At 41.6% G+C, this 13260-nt stretch overlaps 1 protein-coding gene across 3 annotated transcripts in view; it reads right to left on the bottom strand.

Annotated features, from left to right (window-relative positions):
* srbd1 (S1 RNA binding domain 1) overlaps nt 1–13260 on the bottom strand; it is a 332566-nt gene that overhangs the window by 263426 nt on the left and 55880 nt on the right. For all 3 annotated transcript variants that reach the window (XM_068045198.1, XM_068045197.1, XM_068045199.1), the window contains 2 exons: nt 5413–5509; nt 953–1094 (listed from right to left, as the gene is read on the bottom strand). In XM_068045198.1, coding sequence (XP_067901299.1) covers nt 953–1094; nt 5413–5509 — 239 coding nt within the window. The remainder of the gene's footprint in view (nt 1–952; nt 1095–5412; nt 5510–13260) is intronic.

Here is a 13260-nt window from a genome sequence, read left to right as displayed (position 1 = left end):
GCCATGCCTTTATCATCTCCAAACTCAACTATTCCAATGCTCTTTTGGTTGACCTCCCACTCTTCACCCTCCATAAACTTCAGTTCCATCTAAAATCTGCTGCTCAAAAGCTATCCTGTACCATTCTACTTATCTATCACGGCTGTCCTGACTAACCTACATTAGCATGGAAAATCCCTTTGGGGTCTTGTCCCTCCTCATCTTCCCTATTTCTGTGACCTCCAGCAGTCAGACAATGCCTCCATTCCTCAGGCTTGAGTCTCTTGTGCATCCTCCCCCACCACCACCTGCCCCCACCCTGATAACTTCACTCGACAGTTGATGCCCATGCCTTCAGCAGACCAGGCTCCGCACTTTAGAATTCTCTCTTGAACCTCTACACCCATCTCACCTCCTTGAAGATCATCCCTAAAACCCAGATTTTTGTGCAAGCTATTGGTCACCTATGCTTCTTTGACACAGTATCCTTCTTTGTTTCATTACACCTCTGAAACATCTTTAGATGTTTTTCTACAATAAAAGCTCTATATAAATACACATTCTTGTTGTCAAGAAATAATAGATGTCAGTATATTATGTATTTTTGATTCTGAAAACATAAAATACTGAAGTTTGAGCTCAACAAATGCTGTATCAGCAATGGTCATTCAGACGTATCAATTGTGATTCTAGTATTGTGAAGAAAAAAAAATAAAGACTGAGAATTTCTGTGGAGCTGCTCCTGTTTTGGCACTCACTAGAAAACATGGCAGAGACACAGTTTCCATGCATAAATGGGTTTCCGCTGCACTTCCGGTGAAGTTACTAGAACAGAGCAAGAGCAGCTTCATGAAAATTCCAGGGCAAAATTTGAAATCTAAACAATATTTATTAAAATTTGTGATACCATGGTAACATTTCTACTTTATCCAAATAATAAAACTGCTTTGTAAAACTTGACAATATTCCTTACCTGATGATGATGGATGTTTCCGACACTGCTGCTGAAGTTATGGTACAGGCGGAATTTCTCAGTATCTTTTTTGTTTCCATCCTTTTCTTTTGCAGTTGCTTTTGTCAAAGTTGACTGAATAAGAACAATATTTGGTTCACACCTATAAACACACATCAGAATATAAATATCAATTCTTTTTTTTTACAAGCAGGTCAGACTTTATTTCTAATAAATATATACTTTAAGAAAGTATTACTCATTGTCAATAATTTGTAAATTTCAAGGAGAGAAATAGAGGTTTCGAAAATGATGAAAGGAACAGATTCTTTGGGTAGATAGATTATTTGAGCCAGACAGCAACTGGAGAACTAGGGCACACACATAAAATATAAAAGGTTAGATGCAAAAAGTAATTTTTTTTTCAACAAAGCCTGTGAAACAGATTACCAGAACATGCTGCAAGAATGGGCTCACTATAGCCCTTCAAACAGCAATGGATAAGTTCCCAAGAATGGTGAATCTTAAGGTATAGTAGGTACAGAACAAAGAGAAACTTTTGCAGGACGTCTCAAAGCTTTTTCTGGTCAATGAGGTACTTTTGAAATGTAGTCACTGATAAGCAGGCAAATAGAACAGCCTAACTGCAGAGCAAGTGTCCACAAATAGCAATGAGATAAAAGATCAGCTGTCTTTTTTTGGTAGCATTAATTGAGAGATAAACGTTGGCTAGGATACTTCTTCAAATTGTGACATCTTTTACCTCCACTTAGACAGGGAAAAGGGGCCTTGATTTAACATCTCATCTAAAACAGAGTACCTCTGACAATACAGCACACCTTCAATACTGCACTGAAATGTCAGCCTGAATTGTTTATTCATGTCCTGTAGTGGTGAAAGTGTCACCAGTGAGCCAAGCTGACACTTATAAAGGTAGGTGAAGAGTAACAGAGATTATGAGTTCCAGACCTTTTTGAGGTAGTCTGCAATCAATGAAAAAATATATTACATCAACTAAAATAGTCAACGGTGGTGGGGGGAGGATGGGTGCAGAAAGGAGGATTATTCCTTCAGCATTTTTGTGTATTGCATCAAGAATCAAATAAATGTGAGCAATGCATTATCAGAGCAGCAGAGCACCAGGCAGGAGAAAGCAAAAAGGCAAGGCCAGGCATCCCCCCATAGGAAGAGGAAAATCAAAAGGAACATTGGTGATCACTAGGTCATTGTTAAGAGCTGGACTGGAGATGCCCTAAAAAGTGGTCAGGTTGCCACCTTGATGTAACAGTTGAATGGACAAAGAGACCACAAGAGAAAGAACTTGGGTGATTGCAGGGGTGGTCAGGGAGTGGGGGAAGGCGAGATCAGACAGAGAGAATAAAGTAACATGTTCATTCGAAATCAGATTAGATCATCTCCCTTAACTCCTTTTATTAGAGAAGACTTTTTCCCTTGAAAAGAGCCAGTACACCCTTGGGCTTTTGTTGGAAATATGCTAAATGTTCTATCAGTTCATGTAATCTCTGTTGCTAATGGTTCAATAAAGAGTTTTTATTTGGACTAGAACAAAAGTTACTCATGAAAATATAAACAGATTTAAAAATTTGAACTATAATTGTAGAGAGTGTGCTCACTTTCTAAGAACAATATTGGCATAAATCTGGGAGTAGATTGCTGCTTGCCCTTGTATTCCAGAAATGCAGTTGAAGAAATATCCTCTCCTCCCACACTTATACATTTCACACACCAAACAAATGGCACAGCTTCCTATTAAACATATTGAGCAGTGAGAAGAATACAAGAATGTAAGAATGCTCAAAAGGTAGTCCAGGTCAATTGACCTGCAAGAAATACAAAAATGATATGCATGGGAGGAAGGTTTAAAATGGGTTTTCAAAATTGAACAGATTTGAAGCTTTGTTCTGGCCTATTTCAATTTCTTTACGCACTTGCACTGACTCGAGTCCTTAACACCAGCCCTTATTTTTGGTTTTGCTTCTGTGGTAATCGGGTGTTCCTGTTTCCCACTTTTTTTCCAGCTTCAACATATATTGCATTCAGTAATAGCTAATTCTTTACATTCAAGTTAGACTCAAGAAAGCTACTGTATAAATTGCACAATTTTCTCAGTTTACAACCATGGTTCCAAGTTTACAATCTTGTAAAAAACAAGCTGACAGATAAAAATAAATAACCCTCTAAATTGTACATTTTTTCAGTGTACCATTTTACCTAATTAAATATCCAATTTTAAAATCTGCATTAACATGGATTGCAATATTAGTGCAGCTGGTTCAATTGTGTAATAGAGATCAGAAACTTGGAAATGTAATCAGTATTAGGATAAATCAGCCACTTGATTACAATATCCAATTTTGGTCACCAAAGCACAACATTCGGGCCCTGAGACAGTTTAGAAGAACCAGAAGGCTCATTCCCATCACCAAAAAACTGAGATTAGATTAGAAAACTGGGACTGTTCAGCCTTGAAAGGAAATGACTGAGGGTAGGGCCTTGTACACAATATTAAAAAAGTGAAACCCAGAGCATAATCCAAAACAGCAGGACGGGGGGGGGGGGGGGGGGGGGGGTAAGGGGAGGGGTATTAGTTCAAATTGGTGTGTTGTCTGGAAAGTCTTCACACACACAGTAATCAACATTTGGAAAAGGCTTCCGCAAGAGCAGTGGAAGTGAAAAATTAGGGAGTCATTCGAAAGCCCATTAAATGGCATGATGGAGGGATTACAGATTTTTTCCATTTTTGGAAGGAACAGCTAAAACAGGACAAAATGGCTTTTCTTAATCTCAGTTCAATACATCAAATGGCTCCAATGAGTGATGATTATGGTTTAATATTAAACCATAGATCGTTTAGATTAAGGACTAGAGTTAATGCAAGTACTGAAATAAAGCACAACAGACCAAAAAGGAACTTCAAACTTCAATTTTGAAGAGTGATACTAAAAATATGTACAGCAGAGGGTTTGAGTAGCAACAAATAAAATACACATGTGAAATAGGACAAACAACAGAAAGCACCCCCTCCCACACCACCCCCATCACTTAATTAGTCAAAACTGCACTGGCAAAAGATGATCATTGCTCGGGTTTCCACTGCTTCTTCATGTACAACCACAGTACCAGTTATGGCACTGGCTTGCTGACTGTAAAGAATTCAAACCCTTCCAGGTTCAATCATTGAGCCAAACTGGCTGGTCAATCATTAACAATGCCTTGTATTCTGCAGATCTGCATGGTTTAGATACCACATTATCCAGTTTTCAAACATCATCGTGTGTCAACGTGGAGTTAGTTTGACCTCAGAGACCTGATTATGAAAGCTGCGCAGAGCAGTAGTCCGGATGAGGAATAGCTACACTGTGCCAGAGCCAAAACTTTACAGCAGAGATATAATATTTCCACTTACGTAGTGCCGTATTAGGACAAAATATCTTGTTATTCAAACAAATTACTTTTGAAGTGTACTGTTATGGAGACAAACACTTACAGGAGATCTTGTTGGACTGCCACTACCAGTATAAGATTGCAACCAAAGCAAAACCAAAAGGCATTAATATTCCTAAGCCAGACTTCTATGTTTATGACATTGAACAGAATAGCTGATGCAGCTGTATCTTAACATTATATAAAAGTCAGCAAACTACAGCAGTACACCTCACCATATTCCATTCATGCATTACTTTTGTTGTTCGTTAATAACTAGGCCTTCCTCACCTACGGCTGAATTTTAAAGGCCCCCCTGAAACGAGTTCAGAGGCGGGCGGACCATAGAACTGCAATGGGAGGCGGGGAGGCAGAGGGCCCGTCGTCTTCCTGTCGCAATGCAATTTTGTCAGTGTAATAGGCGGGATAGGCTGACAACAGCCTTCCCACCCAGGGGCCAATTGAGGCCCTTAAGTGGCCTTTCATAATCAGGTCTCTGAGGTCAAACTAACTCCACGTTGACACACGATGTTTGAAAACTGGGTAATCTGGTATCTAAACCATGCAGATCTCCTCTGAGAAGAATCTGTGGCTGACGGAGGGCCCCCGCCGGGAAAACCTGCACCAACCTGAACTCCTGTCCCCCTGCACTAAACACGCACCCTCTCCCTCCCTGCCCTGCCCTCACTTACCTTAGATCCAGGATCCAGCACTGGGCCCGTGTCCAAAGCCTCCTGCAGTACCAGCAGTGGCCACCGCTGCCGATACTGCTGAGCTGCCAGCTCTGAGATTGACCGGCAGCTCTTGGAGGCAGGATCCACGATTTTAAAGGGATAGGGATCCCGACACAGAGCTGATAATTGGCCCGGTGCTGTAGAATCACTCCAGCGGGGCTCCAGCTGGCCAAGGCGAGATTCCACCCCCCCCACCCCACCATTTCGGCCCAGTGCCGGGAGCCCCGCCATGGGCGCAAAATTCAGCCCCTAGTGTACATACCCTCCACTTACTATAGAGAGCAGTTTTAAATTAATACTTACAATTTCCGGATACAGTTCAATGTTTCTCTGTCTTTAGACATCATATCTGCTAAAATGTGCTGTATTCCTGTCTCTATTTCTGCCACACTTGAAAGACCTGAGAATTTGCAAGCACAAAGTTAAAATCATTCATTACAATTGACCATTTTCTCTCCTCAACACCACTCCTCCTCTCCTGACTCATTAACTCCTCTTGCTCTGAGATTGAGCACCTCAGTCAAGTGATAACACTCCATGTACAGGCCCAGATAGTGGTTATTAGTTGGCTATTCAATCATGGATGGCACACCAGCCATAACCAATTCTATCTACCTAATATCCACACAATGCAGGGATGACTGAAAAGTGATCAAACTTGAGTACCAAGGGTGCGTTACCCAAGATACTGAGGCTAACTATAGCAACTCTGTCACCTGGATCACATCAGCTAACAGCAAAGATTGAGAAATGAACTTGGGACCTTTGGTCAGTGGCCCTTATCAAGTGAATTACAAATCTTTAGATTTTAAATTTACTGAGTGACCATCACTATTTGAAACAGAAAAGTGATTTTAATTAAAAACCTGTTTTCAGTAATTTGGGTAGAACAAAATAGCATAGCAATTAAGAAAACTAAAGTTCAATAAAATTTATTAATTGCAATGCATTTTCAAGCCCAGAATGGCAAATCTGCCTTATAAATAAAATCCCGTTTCAACACAGTTACATAGTTCTAAAAAAAAAAATCAGTCGGCCAAAAGGCCTCCTTCAGTGTTGTAAACTTATTTTGGTTCATAGGAAGATATATGCCATCAGAATACGTGCAGAACAGTGATTTGGTTTGGAATGCTCGAGCAAAGAGCAGGCACAGACAGGATGGACCAAATGGCCCCCCTCCTGTTATAAATTTGTAATTAACTTATAAATTCAAAATAACAAATCACATTACATAATTCATAATGAAGAAAACTATCTATACTTACTGATAAAAAAAAACAATGATTTATAATTCGCTGTCAAAATAATGGTAAGACTAATGGATATTGCTGTTATTTACGCACAACTGCTTCATGCGAAGACCAGATGGGAGGTTAAATACAGAAATCCAAAAGTTGCTGTCTCAGATGTGCTGTACCAGCATCAGCTACGCAAAAACAGAGCCTTGGCATCTGCTTCATCATTGCAAAGAACTGAATGGTATGAAGTTGCTGTCGTTGCATGGTAGATGCAAACTAAACTCACCACAGAAAATTAAACCTGGTCCATGTTAGTACAAGTACCCATTTAACAAATTGATAAATAGTCATTTGGTAGTACAGAACTTGAGCACTGCTGAAAATAGAGACATGTTGTCGAAACTTTTTGTCTTGCAGTCATCAGGACGATACGCAAGAATAACCAATGTAGGGGAAACCAACAACTTATACTGCATGAGAACAGAGAGTGCTGATTGTTTGGGAAATGAACTCTGATTGGTAGAGGCATTGCCATGGAGAATGTACCAGTTTACAGTGACTGCCAGTTAACTGCCAAGCTTTGTTTGAAATTTAAACCAGGCAGCTTGACTCTAATTGGTCAAGGCATTGCCCTGAGGAATGAAACAGCAAATGGCTGTCACTTATTTTGTTCAGCTGAAACAGGTGCAATGTGTGTACATGTTCTTTTTATCTACAAATACCAGGGCCCCGTGTATTAATACATGTAGCTTCCAATACGCGCAATTGCGCCACACTGAGAGCCCTACTGACAATCTTAAATTGGTGGTCTGCGTAATTCTTAGCACACTTCGGATTATTTAGCAAATGTTGTCCAATCGCGGAATCACATCTAATGTTGGACACTGTGTTTTGAGTTTTGCACGCACAGGGTGGTTGGGTACGGGCTGTACCTTGCCCATTGTGAACAGCGGAAGGGACATGTTGTTTGATACGATCTGCCAATCTTTGAGACATACGGCCTATATACCTAGCATCACACTGGCATTGAAATTCATATATCACATTACTCATTTGTGGGATAGGCAGGACGTCCTTTTGGCTTGACTGCAAAATCCTGTTAGTGGCGAACACCACACGTGTTGCTACTGCATAGTAGCAGCGTGAAACAGCTAGCTTTACCCGTTGCTCAAATTTTTGGTGTACATTACCCTTCCAGGGTAATTTGAGGTAGACTGGGCACTTTTCAGGGCCGAAAATGACGGCCTTAGTTTGCGCTATATACAGCGAGAAATGATCTGATCAGGGTAGCTGTTGTCAAGCAGGATGACTTTAATTCGCCCTATTTCAGCATCAGGTTTGCATGGTGAGCAAATAGCTTGGGCCCTATTTATGGGATTGCCGATAAGGCCAATCTTATAGCGTGTGGAACTGTAAGAATCCCAACGTGTATAATGACCAGTGAAGGAAGGTTTGCAGTAGAGTGTGGTAGAGAACCCCTTAACAGATTTTTCAACTAGTACGTCAAGGAAAAGGAGCTCATTTGACTGCTCCATTTCAAAGGTGAATTTGAGCGCAGGATGGAGCCCATTAAGACATGCAAGGAAATTATTTCATGTAGCTGCGGATTCAAATATAGCAAACGTATCATCTACATATCAGAAATATGCAAGAGGTAGGAGGTTAGGGGGTCATTCCCTCAAAGACACATTTCTCATGGAACCCAACAAAGATGTTTGCGAGAGCTGGGCCTAGAGGGGATCCCATGGCAACACCATCATTTTGGGCATACATGGTGTCATTAAAACTGAACTCAACTGCCCGAGTTGCTGAGTTCACAAGTTCAATGAATTCACGCAATGGTGGTGGGTCTAGATCGCCATGATATAGTGCTGTAGCACAAATATCTATGGCTTCCTTAAGTGGTACATTGGTGAATATGCTAGCAATGTCAAATGAGCACATGGACACGGCATTGCTATCGATATGCAAGTCCTGTATGGTTGTTACAAATTACTCTGGAAGGGTAATGTATCCCAAAAATTTGAGCAACAGGTAAAGCTAGCTGTTTCACGCTGCTACTATGCAGTAGCAACACGTATGGTGTTCGCCACTAACAGGATGCTGCCGTCAAGCCAAAAAGTCCTGCTTATCACACAAATGAGTAATGTGATATATGAATTTCAATGCCAGTGTGATGCTAGGTATATAGGCCGTACGTCCCAAAGACTGGCGGATCGTATCAAACATGTCCCTTCCGCTGTTCACAACGGGCAAGGTACAGGCCGTACCCAACCAGCCCATGCGGGCAAAACTCAAAATACAGCGTCCAACATTAGATGTGATCCGCGATTGGACAGCATTTGCCAAATAATCTGAAGTGTGCTAAGAATTACGCTGACCACCAATTTAAGATCGTCAGTAGGGCTCGCAGTGTGGCGCAATTGTGCGTACTGGAAGCTACATATATTAACACATGGGTCCCTGGTCTTTGTAGATAGAAAGACCATGTACACGCATTGCGCCTATTTCAGCTGAACAAAATAAGTGACAGCCATTCGCTGGTTCATTCCTCAGGGCAATGCCTTGATCAGAGTCAAGCTGCCTGATTTAAATTTCATACAAAGCTTGGCAGTTAACTGGCAGTCACCGTAAACTGGTGCATTCTCTATGGCAACGCCTCTACCAATCAGAGTTCACTTCCGAACCAATCAGCACTCTCTTCTCATGCAGTATAAGTTGTTGGTTTCCCCCACGTTGGTTATTCTTGCGTATTGTCCTGATGAATGCAAGACGAAAAGCTTCAACAACATGTCTCTATTTTCAGCAATTCTCAAATTGATAAGTGTTAATTACTAGCAATCAACACCTCTGGCACTGAAATTTAACAGCATGGAGTCTTATTCTTTCAAGTTTTAATTCGAAATATTTTAATGCAAAATGTTAAAAAATCCTTTTCCTCTCACTGTTAATCCAGTCTCCATTTCCCCCTCCTTCTATACCTGATTTGATATTAAACTCTAATCTACACTTCCTTCCAAGTGCTTGGTTAAGGAGAAATACAGTTGGTTGCCCTGTTCACTCAGGTCCCAGATCTGCTATAAGCTTGCACTTTCAGCAACTTGCCAGGCAAGATTTCTAAAAATCTAAACGTGCAAGGACAAGTCTAACAATCAGCTCCATTAGATGCCCTGCTATAGCAAATTGGGCCCAATGTAGAGTTGTTAATATTCATCAACATTCCTTTTTTTTTAAATCACATTGATATAGATATTAGTTTTCCAGAATTTTTGGAGCAAATAGAAAAGGATAGAATAAAAACATATTTTGATCATGCATTATATTCTGCCGAGAAAAAGCATATGGAGTTAATTTTTTACACACACAAATGCATACACTCTTCAGATCAACCAGATTTTTGTTCCATCTAATGGAGGTAGATATTATGCACTGCACTGTGAACTCTGAAATGGAAATCTACAGGGAGGAAAAAGTTTCACTCAACCATTTTATAGATTGAAATACTAACTGGATATGAAATGCTTAAAAAATGTCCTATGTACATTTAAGTTAATACCACATTGAAACTACCTTCTACTTGGAACATTATACTATGCAAAACAGTTATTGCAAAGGCAAAAAAACAGCATGGACACACAGCTCATTGGTATTCCAACACACTATGTGAAGAAGAAGCAACACATAGATTTACAATGACAAGCACAAAGTAAAATCGTGATGATGCTCCAGAAAGACCAAGTAATTCCCAAAATAATGAAAATTTGGGAGGTTCAGTCACTTTCATACACTGATGCAGGCTAATTAATAGCAGAATCGCAGGGATCAGTTAGAAAGTTCCTTGTCGCCCACCAGCGCCATCACCTTTGATCCCTGCCACAAACTCTGTACCCTTGTCACGGATTCCAAACCCCTTCTAGACTCCGGTCTCAAGTTGAACATTATTGTACACAGCCTCGTCAGCCTATTCAACCCTGAACTCAGCTTTTAATTCTATATGCTCTCTAATACAAAGAATGGCTGCTTCCACCTTCATACCCCGCAATCCCTCCTCCCCACCCTGCATCCACCACTCCCCAGAACACTCTAATCCTCTAAATTTGGAGTTTTTTGTATTTCTCCTTCTTCCTTTAGCCCCAACATTGGAAATGATCAAACCCCACGTTCTATAGTTCTGGCCATAAACCCCTCCACCTCTTTATCCTTTTTAAGCCACCTCTTTGACACTACCTTTGGCTTTATCCATTTTTGTCTAACTGCACCTTCATGAGCACATTGGTATGTTTTTATACGTTAAAGGCACTTTACACACGTATATTATTGTTGCTGGAAAAAAAGTTCATAACAGTGGCGCAGTGGCTAGCACCGCAGCCTCACAGCTCCAGCGACCCGGGTTCAGTTCTGGGTACTGCCTGTGCGGAGTTTGCAAATTCTCCCTGTGTCTGCGTGGGTTTCCGCCGGGTGCTCCGGTTTCCTCCCACAGCCAAAGACTTGCAGGCTGATAGGTAAATTGGCCATTGTAAATTGCCCCTAGTGTAGGTAAGTGGTAGGAGAATGGTGGGGATGTGGGAGAGAATATGGGGTTAATGTAGGATTAGTATAAATGGGTGGTTGTTGGTCAGCACAGACTCAGTGGGCCGAAGGGCCTGCTTCAATGCTGCATCTCTAAATAAATAAATAAAGATAACAGAATAGGAAGCATGGTAGGTCACAAGCAGAAGAGGAAAAAGAATTGCTCTTCTCACAAAGGGAAGTTAAAATATAGCACGTTATATCAGACAAACATTGACCAGATGAGATTGCGAACACTTTTCAGTGCCCGAAGTTGATGGCATTTTTGAGTATTCCAAACAGAATAACACTTTAAGAAACTACAAAACTGCAGCCATTATATTTCCTTGGAATAAATCAATGTCAAAAGAAATACTTTCATCACAGCCTCTGCACTCCGAGATAAACAAACAGTCTAAGTTTTAAATTACTTACTGAAGACAATTGCTCAATTTCAATTATCAAGCTGTTCTGCCTAATTCAAGTTCCCAACTTTTGATGAAACGATGGTAACAACAACTTGGATTTACATACTGCCGTTAACATAGTAAAACATTCCAAGGCGCTGCACAGGAATGCCACAGACTCATAACAGCACAGGAGGCCGCCGCTTGGCCCATCGAGTCCATGCCAGCTGTCTGTAGAGCAATCCAGTCAGTCCCATTCCCTTCTCTATCTCTATAGCCCTGCAAGTTTATTTCCCTCAAGTGCCCATTCAATTTCTTTTTGAAATCATTGAATGTCTCTTCTTCCACCATCCTTGTAGGCAGCAAGATCCAGGTCATTACCACTCACTGCGTAAAAAAGTTCCTCCTCGCATCCACCCTGCATTTCTTGCCCAAAACCTTAAATCTCTGTCCTTTAGACCTTGTACCATCAGCTAATTGGAACAGCTTCTCTTTGTTTACCTTATCTAAACTGTTAATAACCTTGCACACTTCTATGAAATCTCCCCTCAAACTCTTTGCTCCAAGGAGAATATCATCAGTTTCTCCAACCTAACCTTGCAGCTAAAATCCCTCATCCCTGGAACTATTCTGGTAAATTTCTTCTGCACCTTCTCAAGGACCCCCACATCATTCCAAAAGCATGGCAACCAGAACTGGATGCAAAACTCTAGTTGCGGCCTAACCAAAGCTTTACAAAGATTCAGCATAACTTGGCGATTTCGTATCACTACTTCTATTTATGAAGCTCAAAATCCCATAAGCTTTGCTAACTACTCTCTCAATATGTCCTGCCACCTTCAAAGATCTATGCACATGAACCCACAGGTCCCTCTGTCCCTATACACTCTTAAGAACTGTGCCAGTAGGTCTACACTGCCTCTCCCTTCTGCCAAAATGCATCACCTCACACTTCTCTGTATTAAATTCCATCTACGACTTGTCTGCCCATTCTGTTAGCCCATGTTAAAGCCTGGCTACCCAACCCGAACCCGACTCTACTACATGTGTCGGGTTCGGGTCGTGTCGAAATTCCGAGTCCAGCATTCGGGCTTGGGTCGGGTCGGACGGTGCTGCTTCCGAGAAGTCACGGAATCAGGCTTACCCATGATTCCCCACAACTCCAGTTGCAGGAATAGCCTGCTGCCGGAACGGATGAAGGATATTCATGTCGGGTTGGGTCGGGCATGAAGAAAAAATTAAAGGACACAGGCTCAGGTTGGCTGTGGTCATACAGTCATAGAGAGATACAGCACCGAAACAGGCCCTTTGGCCCACCGACTCTGTGCTGACCGTCAACCACCCATTTGTACTAATCCTATATTAATCCCATTTTTCCCTCTCACATCCCCACCTTCCCTCAATTCCCCACCACCTACCTACACTAGGGGCATATTTTTTACAATGACCAATTTACCTATTAAACCGCAAGTCTTTGGCATGTGGGAGGAAACCGGAGCACCCGGAGGAAACCCACGCAGTCACAGGGAGAACTTGCAAACTCCGCACAGGCAGTACCCAGAATTGAACCCGGGTCACTGAAGCTGTGAGGCTGCAGTGCTAGCCACTGCGCCACTGTGTAACTTTATACATGAGCCAGGCTTTAGCCTGTGTCCTGTTGCAGTCGATTGGTATCACACTCATTGTTTGTCACACCTCCAAGTTTGGCATCATCGGTAAATTCTGGAATTTTACTCTATTCCAATATCCAAGTCATTTATATATATCAAATAAAATTTGACTAGAGTCACATAAGACGATATTAGGACAGGTGACCAAAAACTTGGTCTAACAGGTAGGTTTAAGGAGCATCTTAAAAGAAGACAGGTGGACAGGTTTAGGGAGGGAATTCCAAAGCTTAGGGCCTCGGCAGCTGAAGGCATGGCTGCCAAGGGTGGGGCGAGTGAAAAAGGGGCTAC

This window comes from Heterodontus francisci, chromosome 13, assembly GCF_036365525.1.
Source record: "Heterodontus francisci isolate sHetFra1 chromosome 13, sHetFra1.hap1, whole genome shotgun sequence".
Taxonomy (NCBI): Eukaryota; Metazoa; Chordata; class Chondrichthyes; order Heterodontiformes; family Heterodontidae; genus Heterodontus; species Heterodontus francisci.
This window is presented reverse-complemented; position numbering and strand designations above follow the sequence as displayed.